Here is a 14062-nt window from a genome sequence, read left to right on the forward strand (position 1 = left end):
TCCCATAGAGAACCTGTCGGGGGGCATAAATCCAGTATAGTGTTCTGCTATCTTGAAGCAGGATAATTTCCCATTACATTCCTATGACCTTCTAGAGTTTCACACACAGCATTAACCCAACGACAGTGATCCAAGCTAGAGGTGGTCCAAGGCATGCAGCCTGGCTGGGAGCTGGAAGCCATAGAGCCTTCAGAGGTGTTTAGGAGAGGCGGCATTTCCAGGCTCAGTGAGAAGTCAGAGTTCCTGCCCCACATGGATGCAGGTTACCACCAGTCAGCTGATGGGCACCATTTTGGCTTTTTGAGATGGAGATCTTTGGATTGTGCCAAGTTTCTTCTGATTTATTTAAACATTAATTCAGGAAAAAATATACTACCTGGTTAATAACCCTTCAAGGGTTAAAAACCTTCAAGGCACAAGTGGCCAATACTGTATCCCAGTTCTGCCCCAGCTGAATCCTTACTAAAGTCAATGCATAAAGAGTGAATATAGCTAATCTAGGCTGTAGATATGAGATGAGGAAGGTGGAGAAGACAGTATGTCCATGAACTAGCTATCCTTAGTTCCCTGAAGATAGCAGTATGGCCTTTAGTTTCATTAAAGAGAAGGATATCATACTACCTTGATGTTCCATCAGAAACAGAAAAGGGAGAGAAATGAGAATTTCCAAGCAAAACAGTGAAGGACAAATCCTAGATGTTGCTAACCTCCCTTTGAAATGGTTGGGAAATAAGTCTGATGAGCTCATCCATACTGGGACATAGAATAACAGGGGAAGAAAGTTTTAAATCAACTCTTCTAGTGAAGTGATGCAAATAGCACAACTGAGACAGTATAGCTCTCAGTATTGGATGCCATGTTCTCAGCCATAACCTCTCTACTGAAGGTTTTTCTGACCCTGCTAATGAAATCAGACTGCCTTTTCAGTGTGCTCTGCTGTTTCATTCCTGTGTGTAAAGCTTTGGAGACAAGGAGGGGTGATGACCTTAAGAAAGGTTATTTTAATTGATCAGCCTTTTCCTAAGTTGATTCTTTTGTGTTTCTCCAAAGGTTTTGTCTCCTCTGTCTGACTCCATCCTGGCAGAGAAGACAGTGACTGTGCTAGATGACAAAGTGACCGTAACAGACCTTGGAGTCCAGCTGGTGGCTGGGCTTTCACTCTTTCTTCAGCCAAGTGCAGCAAGTAGTCGGGCTATTGTGGCTACAACCATTGCCCAAGAGTTGCTTCATACTCCTAAGCAGGTAGCGTACGCTCCACGTTTACTGTTGTTGCCTTTTGGGATGGGGCAGTGTTTTATCAACGTGAAGTACAGGTGATAATTCATAACAGGTTTAGAAGTATAGGAGTAGTACATGTCCAAGTGAATTGCTTTCCTCTAGAGTTACTCTGGAATTGTCTTCTCATTTCTTCACTTCAAATATGGACTTAATCTGCAGTAAAAGTTCTGGCTACACTGACGTTTATATTACGTACATTTTTAATAACTTTCTTTAAATGATGCAACATCTGTTATTTTCGCAACACAGGCAGTCTTTGGACAGTGATCCTTGTTTGCTATATGAGCATGCCCTTGTCTTCCATGCCAGAAAGCACAGAGCTCTGTGTGTCACAACAATTTAATATTTTGAAGAGCTATAAAATAGAGGCAGAAGATAGCCAAATACATTTCTTTTTCCTCCTGGAGTCATGGCAGACTGCCAGGCTCCTCTCTCCTTTTATTTTTTAGATGGATTTTGGGGGGTTCGTCATGCAGTTCATGTGCTGATCCTACTTAATTTAAGCCAGCAAATTCCTGTCTCTGTGAAGGGAGTCTTTCAACCAGCATGTTTCAGGTCACAACCCACATGGAAGAGAAGATTGGACAACACCACCAGATCAAGGCAAACAGTTGCTCTGGAACAGATTAAAACCAAGGGTCAGTAGCAGTGGAACAAACTATATGTTCATTGCTCTTTCAGTCAGTTTATTTGAAGAGTAGGACTGGGGACCATGCAATTAAGTCTGTCCACAGCTACTCCTCTCACAGAAACTGTATTTCATCTCACAGAGATAGGGAGAGATCTCAAGTCAAGTTTTATGGCCCATTTTCATGATTATTGCTACCTAATTTTCTGGAACATAAAAATAATTTAGATTGTTTTATAACTTAGTGACAGGAAAATGTCCAAACTAGAAGGACATGCTGCCCATCTGTTCCATTTACTGCATCCTGTAAACATAAGAATCTTATGTAATTAACCCATTTATACCCTTCTCCAGGGCTTAGAAACCATGTCTGACATACTGGTTTCAGACAGAGACTGTAAAAGCAAAAGCTAAACCATTCCTAACCCAATTCTGTTATGTAGGACAGAGCATCATTGGAAGAATCATGGCTTTGATTGCAGATAAAAGAGCTTGTGAATCTGGAAAAGTTGCACAGCTATATTGTCAACTTCTCAGATTTATAGATGATCTGTCCTGAGTATGCAAAGATATTTATCAACAGCCGGTTATGGCATATTATGACAGGGCATTTCAGTAGTGCACAACATGACATCTCCTATTGTATTATGGCAGGGCAAAATATGTTATCGCATGTCGTTATACACTGTGTTCAGTTTTGGGCCTCTCACTACAGGAAAGACTTTGAGGTGCTGGACTGCATCCAAAGGAGGGCAACAAAGCTGGTGAAGAGTCTGGAGCAGAAGGGTTATGAGAAGCGGCTGAGGGAACTGGGGTTGTTCAGTCTGGAGAAAAGGAGGCTCATGGGAGGCCTTATCGCTCTCTACAGCTACCTGAAAGGAGGTTGTGGGGAGATGGGTGTCAGTCTCTTCTCCCAAGTAGCAAGCGATAGGACAAGAGGGAACAGCCTCAAGTTGCCCCAGGGGAGGTTTATATTGGATATTAGGAAAAATTTCTTCACCAAAATGGTTGTCAAGCGTTGGAACAGGTTGCCCAGGGAAGTGGTTGAGTCACCATCCCTGGAGGTGTTTAAAAGACGTGTAGATGTGATGCTTGGGGACATGGTTTAGTGGTGGACTTGACAGTGCTAGGTTAACGGTTGGACTTGATGATCTTAAAAGGTCTTTTCCAACCTAAATGATTTTATGATTCTATATCACTACAATTGGCAAGTTATAAAATAATACAAAAGAGTAAAAATGTGTAAACGTGGTTTGTTTTGAAATTATTTTTCCCAGCATCTGTGTTACGGAACAATTTTAGTGAAATATTTTGTTTAAGCTGATGTTCTTTTGCGAGACAGTTTCAATTTCCTGAGAGTGGCACATTTCTGATACAGAAGTGACTGGGCATATCAGGCTTTCATTCTGAGCAATGCCTTCTGCTTATGGTACTGCTGGGCAGTGTGGGATGCTGCTGTCCCTGCTGTCCTCTTTCTGGGCCTACAGATAGCACTACTGCATCATGCTCACTGAAGATACCAACTGTAAAACAGGAGGCAAGAGAAAATCAAGCATCTTTTTCTCAGTAAAAGGAAATTTAAAATCTGTTGCTTCTTCTCCAGACTCCATCTGGAAAAAAACCCAGGACCTAGACGTTATTAAAGGCAGTGGAAAACTTTCTCTACACCAGGATCTGGAACGCCCAAGGAAATCTGGTTGCTTAGTAGTAGTCCCAAATTAGTCAGTTTTTCCCACTCCTTCAATGCATTTCTGTCCCAGTTTCCTGCATACATAGAGCAGCGTGTTCTTCTGGAATCCCACTTCAGTCTCTGCCTCTCCTCCCAGCTCCTCCAGTCTGGAGCCTGCCCACCCCCATTGCCTCTGGTTGTTTTCCCACCACCTCCTCTTCATCAGGAATAAAAGAAGTGTCCTGCCTGCTTCCCAGCTGAAGGCTTCGCTGTGAGCATCACTCCTCACTTTGGGGAATTTGTGAGGGTCAGTTCCTGCTCAAGCACTGTGAGTGTTTGCGATCCTGATTCTGGTCATGCCGGGTCAGTGTGGATCGTAAGCACAGTCCCTAGTTACTCGGGCACTTTGGCAGTGCCTTCATCCTGGAGGCCTGAGCTAATTCCACATACTGTGCAATTCAGTTCCTACCTTATTGTAAGCCACTCATTTGTTCTCAGGCCTAAATCTTACCCTATAGACAGGATTTGCCCAAGGAAGGGCCATTGAAAAGAGACCTTAGGCACTTTCCATTTGCATCACCAAAAAAATAAGATGGGAATAGATTTCACGCTAGAAAATACATTGAAGAAAATAGTCTTAGCATAGGAGTGGCCTGTAGAGTCACGTACATCTTTTCCTTTCATTTGCAGTTTGAATGAAGGATATAACATTAAAGTTACTTGCCCTTAGAAGAATTAATGCAAATGTAGGAATACTTGGGGCTGAATTTTGCAAGAAGTGACTCATGATTTGGAGTATATCAGCTGAGATCCTTACTGAGCTGGAATTTCAGAAGGCAAGTGCTGAATGTTTTCTGAAAATCAAGCCCTTTTGAAAGAGGGTTTTTTTCAAGGAGACAGCCCAGAACTAAACATATACTTGAATGTTGCAAGGACTTCATTATTTAAGTGTGTCTTTTCCTCTCAAACAAGTTTATAAAAAGGCCCAAATAACTCATGCAAACCTTACTGATGCAACTAAAAAACAAAATAACAGTTAAGGTAGCTGAGGGTTCTATTTTTCTCAGGAATGATTGTGTATGTCTCAGCATTGTTATATGGAAAAAAACAGTCAATGTGTTCTTAGTCAAATGTTTTCCTTGGCTCCACGTTAGCACTTTCAATAGCCAAGCTTCAACACAGATTAGCAAACATCCTTGGGTAATTGGTACTCCGGCAGGCACAATATTGTCCCTAGCAGATTAAGCAGTACATCTGTAGCATGCAATGGAAAGCATAAAGCATTATACAGATTGTGCTCTTACAGATCTTTCAATATCATAGGAATGAATTTAGTATTTTTGCTGTGACTTTCTTTCAATGCATATAATGACTAGATTAGTTCCTTGATTATAATGACCACACCATGTCTGCTTAAGTAGCACAAAGCAGCCAAAACACAAGTCCTGAAAAGTTGGCAGTTTCTCCAAGTACTTAGCAAACTAAAGAAGATAAGCTAAAATTTTTTATCTTGGATGCCTTAAGTTAGGTGTCTTTATCTGTAGCTGGGCAACTAATTACCTGAGGTGACCTTGAGGGATGCTGAGCCCATACTTCTTTTTTTTTGAATCAGTGGGGAGCTCACTGGCACTGAAAAGTGGATCAGTGATTTAGGTGTCTAAAAATAAATGCAGGTTGACCAACTTCTAAATATCAAATTTGAAATATATTCTGAAAATTTGGAAACTGTAGCTGTGAGCAGTCTATTTTTAGTGGCCATCTGCTCAGGTAGGAAAGCTGTTCCATTTGGCTTGCTGACGATTGTTAAAATCAACACTGCCATCTTAAAGGCTTCTCCAAAATGTAAATAAAAGAAAACCTACAGTGTTTAAGTGTTTTCTGATCTGAATGAGCTTCAAGGACTCTTAAATTTCAGCTGGCTCTGCAGGGAAACTCACAGTCATATCATAGCTTTTTCATCACTGTAGGGTATTGCATGTGGTCTAATGAACTGAAATGGGAGAGTGAAGAAAGGAAAAAGAAAGCCTTTAATAAACAGCTGTGTGTATTAATATATCTCTCCATGCTGCTGGAAAACTGCAGACATTTTCTTAGGGAAAAAGAGCAACGTTAGTGCTTTCTAAAGGCCAAGTTCTCTTTCACGTGTGTAGCTCCCGTTGACATGAGCAACAAGACCCAACCCTGTGAGGTCATCTGTAACCTCAGGGAGTATCCTCCAGGATGTCCCCTCTCACTCTGATAGGAGGTGAGGGTGCTCAGCACCACCTGAGTCAGAGTGACAAGCTGGAGTTACTTACATGTCCTTGCCTTTTGAATTGACAGGATACTGTCCTGTTCTAGCTTACGTCCTTCATGCAAATTAGTTCTGAGAGTTCACTGACATCTCACAGTTAAGTAACAGATATTAGGAGTATTTTTATGGTGTGGATTCATTACCCCATCCTGGCAGTATAAATTACGCTTAAACTGTATTTATATCTTCTTTAAACTGGCAGAGCAACGTAATGGCTTACAAGTATGACAAAGGAATTAAACAGCATGGGAAAGGGAGAAAGGATGTATTGTTACATACGAATCTGAATTCTTCCCTTGCAAATACAAGCAAATTCCCACTGGAAAGGAATGTCACATTAGCAGATTGGACAAAAAGGAGAGAAAGAAATACACAGTAGGGGAATGCATGGTTTGAATTAAGATCTGAGTCTTGGCTGCCTTTCATTTCCACATCATAACGATCAAGCCCAATTTTTACTACACAAGCCACGGGCTTAAAAATAAATGCACATGTAATACTTTGATAGAACAATCAGAGCTGGTCTAATAGAAGCTGCTGAGAACAGTATTCCCTTGCTTTTATTTGAGGGAGGGATGTATTTGTTTTCTGCAGAGCCATCCAGCCATCCATTTCTTGCCTTTGGTGTCCTGCCTCACCCCAGGACTATTGCAGCTGACCCCAGCAATTGAGGGTTTATTCACAAATACTTTTATTTGTGCTTTAGTGAACGAAGACCATTAAAAGGCCTCTTTATTCTGAGCGTGGAATAAAATCAAATATACTGATCAGTCCTCACATCTGTGTTTCTAAGCAGCAGAATTCTCTAAAATGCAACCAGTCCTACACACTTTACTCCCTTATTTTTTGCTTGAAGATTACAAGGTAGGATGGCCTGGTATCAAGCTGACCCCAGCTTTTTGAGGAGCTATTGAAGGGACACTTTGTAATCACTGACTGTGATGCTACAGCTGGGCTCAGTGGAACATCCTAAGATAAGCAGACTTTCAAATGCTGTATGACGCTTTAGAGGGCAAAATAATCATCACTGTGGCTCCCATATTTTCACAGGCAACTCGTGCGAGTCCCAGCACAGAGGGACTCATTAGATCTCTGTATGATGGGCTTTCTATTGGGCTTCCAAAACAGCTCTGCTTCCTGCATTCAGGTTACCTTTTGGAGTGTGAGCCTTCTTGTTTTATCTAGGTGGAACAGACATAGCCAGCAAACAATAGTGTTTGTGGTGACTCATGTGGCAGGGTTTGAAGTATTCCAGGTCAGGCAAAACAGAGTTCCTCAGGGACTGTTGGTTTCTATTAGTGCCATGTTACTTCTGTACCCTGGTAATTTCCCCTTTGTTTTACTCACTGAAATGTAACAAGTGGATAACAAGGGAGATAAAACTCCTAACAAAAAGCAAAATGCAAGTTTGTCCAGGAAGATTTATCAAGTAGCATCTTTGGACTGATAAACAGCAATGTAATTCAAGGCCAGAAAAGGTGGCGGAACTGCAGCAGATCAAGAACTGGCCATCTTGCTGAAGTTATACGTGGAATGGGGGAAGAGAACAGCAAGACACAAGGGAAAATATATTCAAAATGTGTCTTGATAAAGCAAGTTTTTTTTGTGCTTAAGGAAAGCATGATTTTTGATAATCAACAGTGGTTGTGGGAAGCAGTTTCTTCATCTCTTCTGGACTGGATTTTGCTGTCATGAACATAATCTAATGTACATTATCTGACTCACTTCACATCATCACAGTCAGCATACAAATCATCCTGTTCTCTAAGAAACACTGGCAGTGATGTTTAGTTGTGGTCCTTTTGTTCTGGCAGTGCATCTGAGTATATGTGTGTGTGTGCGCGCGTGCGCACGCGTGCATATGTGGAAGAGAGAGGAAAAGTGGAAGAAAGAAAGACTGGAGAGCCAGATGATCCCTCAAACTATTTGTTTATGCTTGATAATTAATGAACACAAGCATCTGTCACCTCAGTGTTGAGGGCATCAGACTAGGGGCAGCAACTTTGCAGGTAAGAAGGCTCCAATCCATCTTCATCTGCTGATAGTAATTGGAGGACCTTGTCAGAGATTTGGAGGGGATTTATTGATGCGGTACATAGGATTTGCAGAAACAGCTTTTTGAAGGACGTGGTACTATATCATTTCTTTTTTCTTTCTTTTTTTTCTTTTTATCTTTTCAGAATTTAAAACCATTTGGGAAATTCACTTCCTTCCTCTGCCTTCAGCTTTCCTTTAATGATGTGAATGAGAGGAGATGATCTCTTGCCTAATAGAATATTTGGGCTGATACAATATACTTTGGCAGGATTTGAAATTCTGTCCCTCTTTCTCTCATTTGTTTTCTTTCCTTTTAAGTAATGTTGTCCATAGTATAAGCGTGACAATGTTGTGTTGTGTTGTGAAAAAATTGGTTCTTCCTATGAAAAGGGGGTCTCTTGGAAATAAAAAACGTCAGTGCTGGTTGAAAATAATGGCTAAGCTATTGCACACCTCTGTTATCTGTAGTAAATCACATGTGTGCCTGCAAATTTCTGCTGACTGCCATTTCATTTTTCTCTGTCTCTGCTTCATAAAACCAGGAATGCAGAATAGTGGAGAAATAGTGTAAAGAATAAAAGTTGTTTTGAAGTTGCTTACAACTTTGTCAAATTCTAGCCATTTGGCCTGAATTTTTCTATGTTAGCTAACGCTTAACCTGAAAGGTGCCTGAGGGCTGTTAGGGCAGACAGGCATCCAGATAAGAAAACCAAACAGGGATGTGGATATCTTGAAGAAGACAGGAAAGAAGAATATATGGCTCCTCATATTTGTTCCTCTACAGTGTCTGGACGGAGACCCCAGATCCCTCAGAGGTGCTGTCCTACCACCAGTAAAACCTACTTGCATAGTAAGGGCCATAATCAGATCTGGGGCTCTGCAAGGCCAGGTATGCTAGGCTATTAAGGTAGGTATTTGGCTATTAAGGAATGCATAAAGGATTTAGTAACGTAAATCCTTTTGTAGAGATGTGGAACTATGGAAGTCCCTAGCAGAGCTGGGAGGAGGCATAGGCCTCGTAATTTCCAACCTTAATTGTACGAAGTTCTGCACTTACTTTCTCATTCTGCTTTCTGAAAGAGGGCACCACTGGCAGACAATGTCAAGCCTGTTGTCATATATGCTTGAAATGATGCTGGTGTTTTTTCCTTCCGTAGGTTGATGAAAAGTAAGTGTATCTTACACACCTCCCCAGTGGTACACAAGGCTGTCCTCTTGTTTTAGGGAGAAGGAAGGCAACAGGGTGTTGAATTGCCAGAGGAGATGCATCTTTTTCTTTCTACTCATATCCATTAAAAAAAGAAAATCCTTTACTTTCCCATGACTGGGTTTGCTGTACTATAGATTTCTATGATATATATTTGAGCTGTGCCCTGCAGCTTTATGTTTCTGTCTGTTCAGTCATTTCGGGGTTGTTTCTCTAATGAAAGATCAGCTGTTTTAATTTCCTTACACAGTTCACCCTTCCCAGCTTCTGAGCTACCCTGGCTCTGTTTCAGCTGTTTGAAGTGCATTTGAATTACCAAGAACTTTGCCTTCTTTCCTGTTGCGCCATGACTTATTTTTCTTCATTCAGTCCCTCAAGAACTTGCTGATAGCACTTTGGAAATCAAATATTCATTATAGTCCAACCTTCTGCACAGCTAAATGCCCCTTGCTGTTTTCATTGAAAAGCTTTAAATTTAACTAGAAGGGTAGCAATTCCCTTTGTTTATAACCATAGCGTAACAAATTGTACCAATTGAAAACCATATTAGGTTGTAAATTTGTATTATGACTGGACGCTAACAGGGTGGCAATGTTTTTCCCTGGTGGTGGATGGTGATTTTCAGCCCAGTTGTTCTGATGCACCCAAGTGTAAAGTTATTAGGGCCATCTGCGGCTTAAGTCGGGGAAGAAAAGAACTTTAGTTTTGTGTGAAGTTGCAGTCCGGCAATCTGCCTGCATGTCTGCTGGCTAAACAGGCAAGACATAGAGCAAATGAAAAAATAAAAAAATCTCCTGCAAAGAAAGCTACTGAGACGTGGAGAAGTAAATATCTATATCATCTGGATGGGATTTCAAATGGCAGAGAGCTGACCTCTAGCTTTGTGTTTGCTTCTAATGATGACTTCTAACAGTGCTACCTGCAGAGAACAAAGACAGTCCAATTAAATCCAGGCCATTTGTATTTTTATTGTAGAGATCATACCAGAATCCCCCTCCTCCTCTCTCTGACACAGTAATGTGGCAGACTTTTTAATTATCTCAAGGATAAAGTGTGTTTTACTTAAAACAAACCTTTCTCCAGCAACATGGCGAGTGTTCTGTGACTCTTTTTCTTTCAGGTGAATCTTCTGCTCCAACTATTTCCAAGATACTGTGGTAGCTCCTTATTCCTGCTAAGATATTTATGCCTAGCTTAATTTGACAGCTCCCCATGACACCTGTGCATGGGGAACATGAGGAAAATAAGTGTACTGTCAAGTGCCTCTAGTAATTTTTCTGGTTTGTCTCTTTCAGGTTTTATATGACAGGAATGACTTTCTTTATAAATCATGTAAATTGTAGCTTGCTAATGGGTACTTTGGTATTACAAACATCTCATATCAATTATTTTCTATGTTCTTTTGCAAAACATTTGCAGGAAGAATAACAGTGGAACCTTTAGTGAAAAATGTGACTGATTTTCTGCTCCATCAGTCGAAGCTTGGTTTAAATGCAGTGCAGAGCCATTGTCTTCCATTTCCTCCAGCTACCATTCAGAGCTGAGAGATTGATGACCTGCAATGGGTTGAGCTGTTTTATTTAAGCCCCTGTCTTTAACCATATCCCTCTCCTTTCAGGAAGCTGTAGTAAGCACCTGGATTCAGTTCAGTGACAGCTCTGTGACTCCGCTGGACATTTATGACTCTAAGGACTTCTCCCTTTCTGCTGTATCATTAGATGAAGCTGTTGTCTCGATCCACCAGAACTCTGCCTTAAAATGGCCAGTCGTGGAAGCAGAAGGTGAAGGTCAGGGCACGTTAATCAAGGTGGACATGATGATTTCTGAAGCCTGCCAAAAGTCCAAGAGGAAAAGTGTCCTGGCTGTGGGAAATGGCAATATCAAAGTCAAGTTTGGCCAGAATGATGCAGACTCCGATACAGGTGGAGATTATGATGCTGATGAGATTGAAAACCATGCCAGCGACCGGCGGCACAAAGTGTCAGATCAGGAACGGTATGGCCAGGATGGACGATATTATGGTAGCTCTTCAGCAGAGCGAGAGGAAGGCGCCATCAGGAAAGTCAGCACCACAGCAAAATCCATAATAAAAAATAAAGTAATTAAAAATAATAGGCTGGATGGTGGCAAACTCTCGGATGATAGCCAGCTGCAGAACATTCCTATAGACTTCACCAACTTCCCTGCTCAAGTAGACCTACCAAAAGGCAATGCAGGCATGGAGGAAAATGACCTGGTGCAGACACCTAGGGGCCTTAGCGATTTGGAGATCGGCATGTATGCTCTGCTAGGGGTCTTCTGCCTGGCAATTCTAGTCTTCCTAATAAACTGTGCAACATTTGCACTGAAGTACCGTCACAAGCAGGTTCTGGTGGAAGGACAGGCCACCATGACCCATTCCCATGACTGGGTCTGGCTGGGAAATGAAGCAGAACTGCTGGAGAACACAGCAGATGCATCACCTCAGCAGGATGAGCACACAACTATTATTGACCGAGGCTCGGGTTGCGAGGAGAGCAACCAGCTCCTCAATGGTAATGCTCAGAAGAACATTCAGAGCCAGGTTCATAGGTGTGCTGACTCAGGGGGCAAGCTCGGAAAGGAACAGAAATCTGAACCTTTACATTCGCCGACTTCTAAGCGGAAGCGGGTAAAATTCACGACATTCACTACCATCCCACCCGACGATGGTTGTCCTACTGTCAACTCAATCCTAAGTAGCAATGACGATGACATTAAGTGGGTGTGCCAGGATATGGACCTGGGGGACTCCAAAGAGATACGAAACTACATGGAGAAGTTCAAAGACAAAGTGTAGCTCCTTGCTGTTTTTTTGGGGTTTAACCACACCTTGATGCCTTCAGTTCTACAGTATATATTGGGGCAGAAGAGGGGGAGGGGAAGGAATCACCAGGAGAAATGATGAGGCAGTTTTTATAATCAGGGAAAGAAATTTGCCAAACTGTCCGTGGTTTATTTTTGTTTTTCACTTCATTTTGTTTTTTCAGCAGTTTTTCTGCTACTCATGGATTTAGGAAGTGAAATATAAATAGCAGAAAGGAACAAGGAAATGGTATGACCCGTATGATGAACTGGGCAAGATGAGGTTGTGAAAATTTGGTTTATGGGTCATAGAAATAATAATGATAGTAATGTTTCAAAGTACCAAAAATATTTGTAAAAATAAAAGAGAGAATTTAAGAGCATGAAAAGAATAAGCAAGAGACAAACAATAACTTGCCTGTGTTTCTAATAAAACGTCAAAATTATGGACATATGACCCACAGGGAGACTAGTTAGATTGTTACTCAAGCCGTTTCTTTTCTTTCTTTCATTTGAAGTGAAGATGTGTGTTTGGCATTACATATGAAGGAGGAAGAAATTAGCTCGTATTTTTATTTTTACTTTTCTGTTTGTCTTGTAAGTTGAAACAGAATAATTTTCCCTCTTGTATTTTTCTTTTAAGTGTCTTGGAAACAGGAAAATTTTGAATTCACTAAGTTCACAGTGGACCAAGAACATTTTGTTTCGAAGGTAGCTATAAATAATCTCCTGCCATTTAAAGAATTCAGGGGATAAGTATTGATTAAGAATTTCCATGTGGTGTTTCTTCTGAAAGCCTAAGCCTCCATTGCTTCACCCTAGCTAGAAATATGTTCTGTTTGGAAGAAGTCTTCATTTTACTTTCAGGTTTGGATTGTTTATTTAGTTGTTTGTTTTAAATTTCCACAACCAAAGTTCCCATGTTTCACCAAGGGAAGAAGGTGCTTTTTTATGTTAGCTTTTAGAAGTAACAACCAATGGGAGTGCCCACTGATGCATTTTAAATGTACCTGGAACTGAGACCATCACAGGCCAAATATGTACAGCCTGGATTTTGTTTTTTTGCGAAGTCCATGAATTCATAGTTTTGTGCGGTATTTTTCTGTTTATTCTAATGTTGCCAGCTCCCAACAAGCTCTGAAAGCGAGAAGAAGAATGGACAGAAAGACACTGATTGTCCCAAAACTTTTATTTCCTTGTACTGGGAGAGCTGGCCTCTGGACAGACTTTTGGAAGGGAGGAAAATATTGATGAAGCAAGATCAAGAAATATCTGGAGCTATTTTATAGATTTTTTTTGCCATTGGACCAGCTAAGACTGAAAATTTTAGACTAGATATTAAAGCTGATGTTTTGAATAAACAAATACAAAACCAGTAGTCAATCTGAAGCAAACACAAAATAGAGTCATAGATTCGTTGTGTAAACTGACAGAACTGTGTTGACTCAGTGCCAGTTTACACTAATGGAGGGAACAGATCAAAATCTATACAATGGGGAAACCACTGTCATCCAAAACCTTTTGTAACGAAAAAGAAGATGGTATATCCAGCCTTTTGGAAAGCAGCATTATGTCCTGACTGTTAGCCAGAAGCACTTGCAATGTCCTGTCTTTACCATGTATTTCTTTTTTTTTTATTACTAAACTCAGTAGTTTGGTTTTTTTACTTGGACAAAATCAATCCTGCCAGCCAGTAACATAGATGGACGTTTTAACAAGATATGCCTAGTATGCATTGTAGACTGAAAGAATGTAATATTTATTTATACATGTTATACGAATTGTAATTAAAATGCTTTACATGGCTTGACAAATTAACCTCTCTCTTCTGAGGGGAGGGAGCTCCTGTCGTTTCTGTATTGAAGTACTGCATCCACTGCCTCACAACTGAAACAAAATTTAAGCCGCTTTCCGAAGAGAGAATAGAGATATATGAAAGTTTTTCACTGCTCTGACCCTTCTTTTGTGAACCACTTCCCCTTCCCACCTAACATGTGGTGATGATGATGGATGGCAGGAGAAGACAGGAGTCGGGCACAGTTCATGGCAGTGTCACTATTCATCTTGTTCATCTTCATGCCTACCATCAGCATGAACAACTCCAGGACTCTTGCTTCTGATGTGTGC

The 14062-nt window shown here is 41.0% G+C and overlaps 1 protein-coding gene across 1 annotated transcript in view; it reads left to right on the top strand.

The window, feature by feature from the left end:
* Nucleotides 1-13837, top strand: part of TMEM132C (transmembrane protein 132C) — a 223156-nt gene extending 209319 nt beyond the window's left edge. Inside the window, exons 8-9 of the mRNA XM_075041447.1 lie at nt 1051-1242; nt 10731-13837. Of these exons, the coding sequence (XP_074897548.1) occupies nt 1051-1242; nt 10731-11930 (1392 nt within the window). The 3' untranslated portion in view covers nt 11931-13837. The remainder of the gene's footprint in view (nt 1-1050; nt 1243-10730) is intronic.
* Nucleotides 13838-14062: the final 225 nt, after the last annotated feature.

The sequence above is a fragment of the Buteo buteo genome, chromosome 11, assembly GCF_964188355.1.
Source record: "Buteo buteo chromosome 11, bButBut1.hap1.1, whole genome shotgun sequence".
Classification (NCBI taxonomy): domain Eukaryota; kingdom Metazoa; phylum Chordata; class Aves; order Accipitriformes; family Accipitridae; genus Buteo; species Buteo buteo.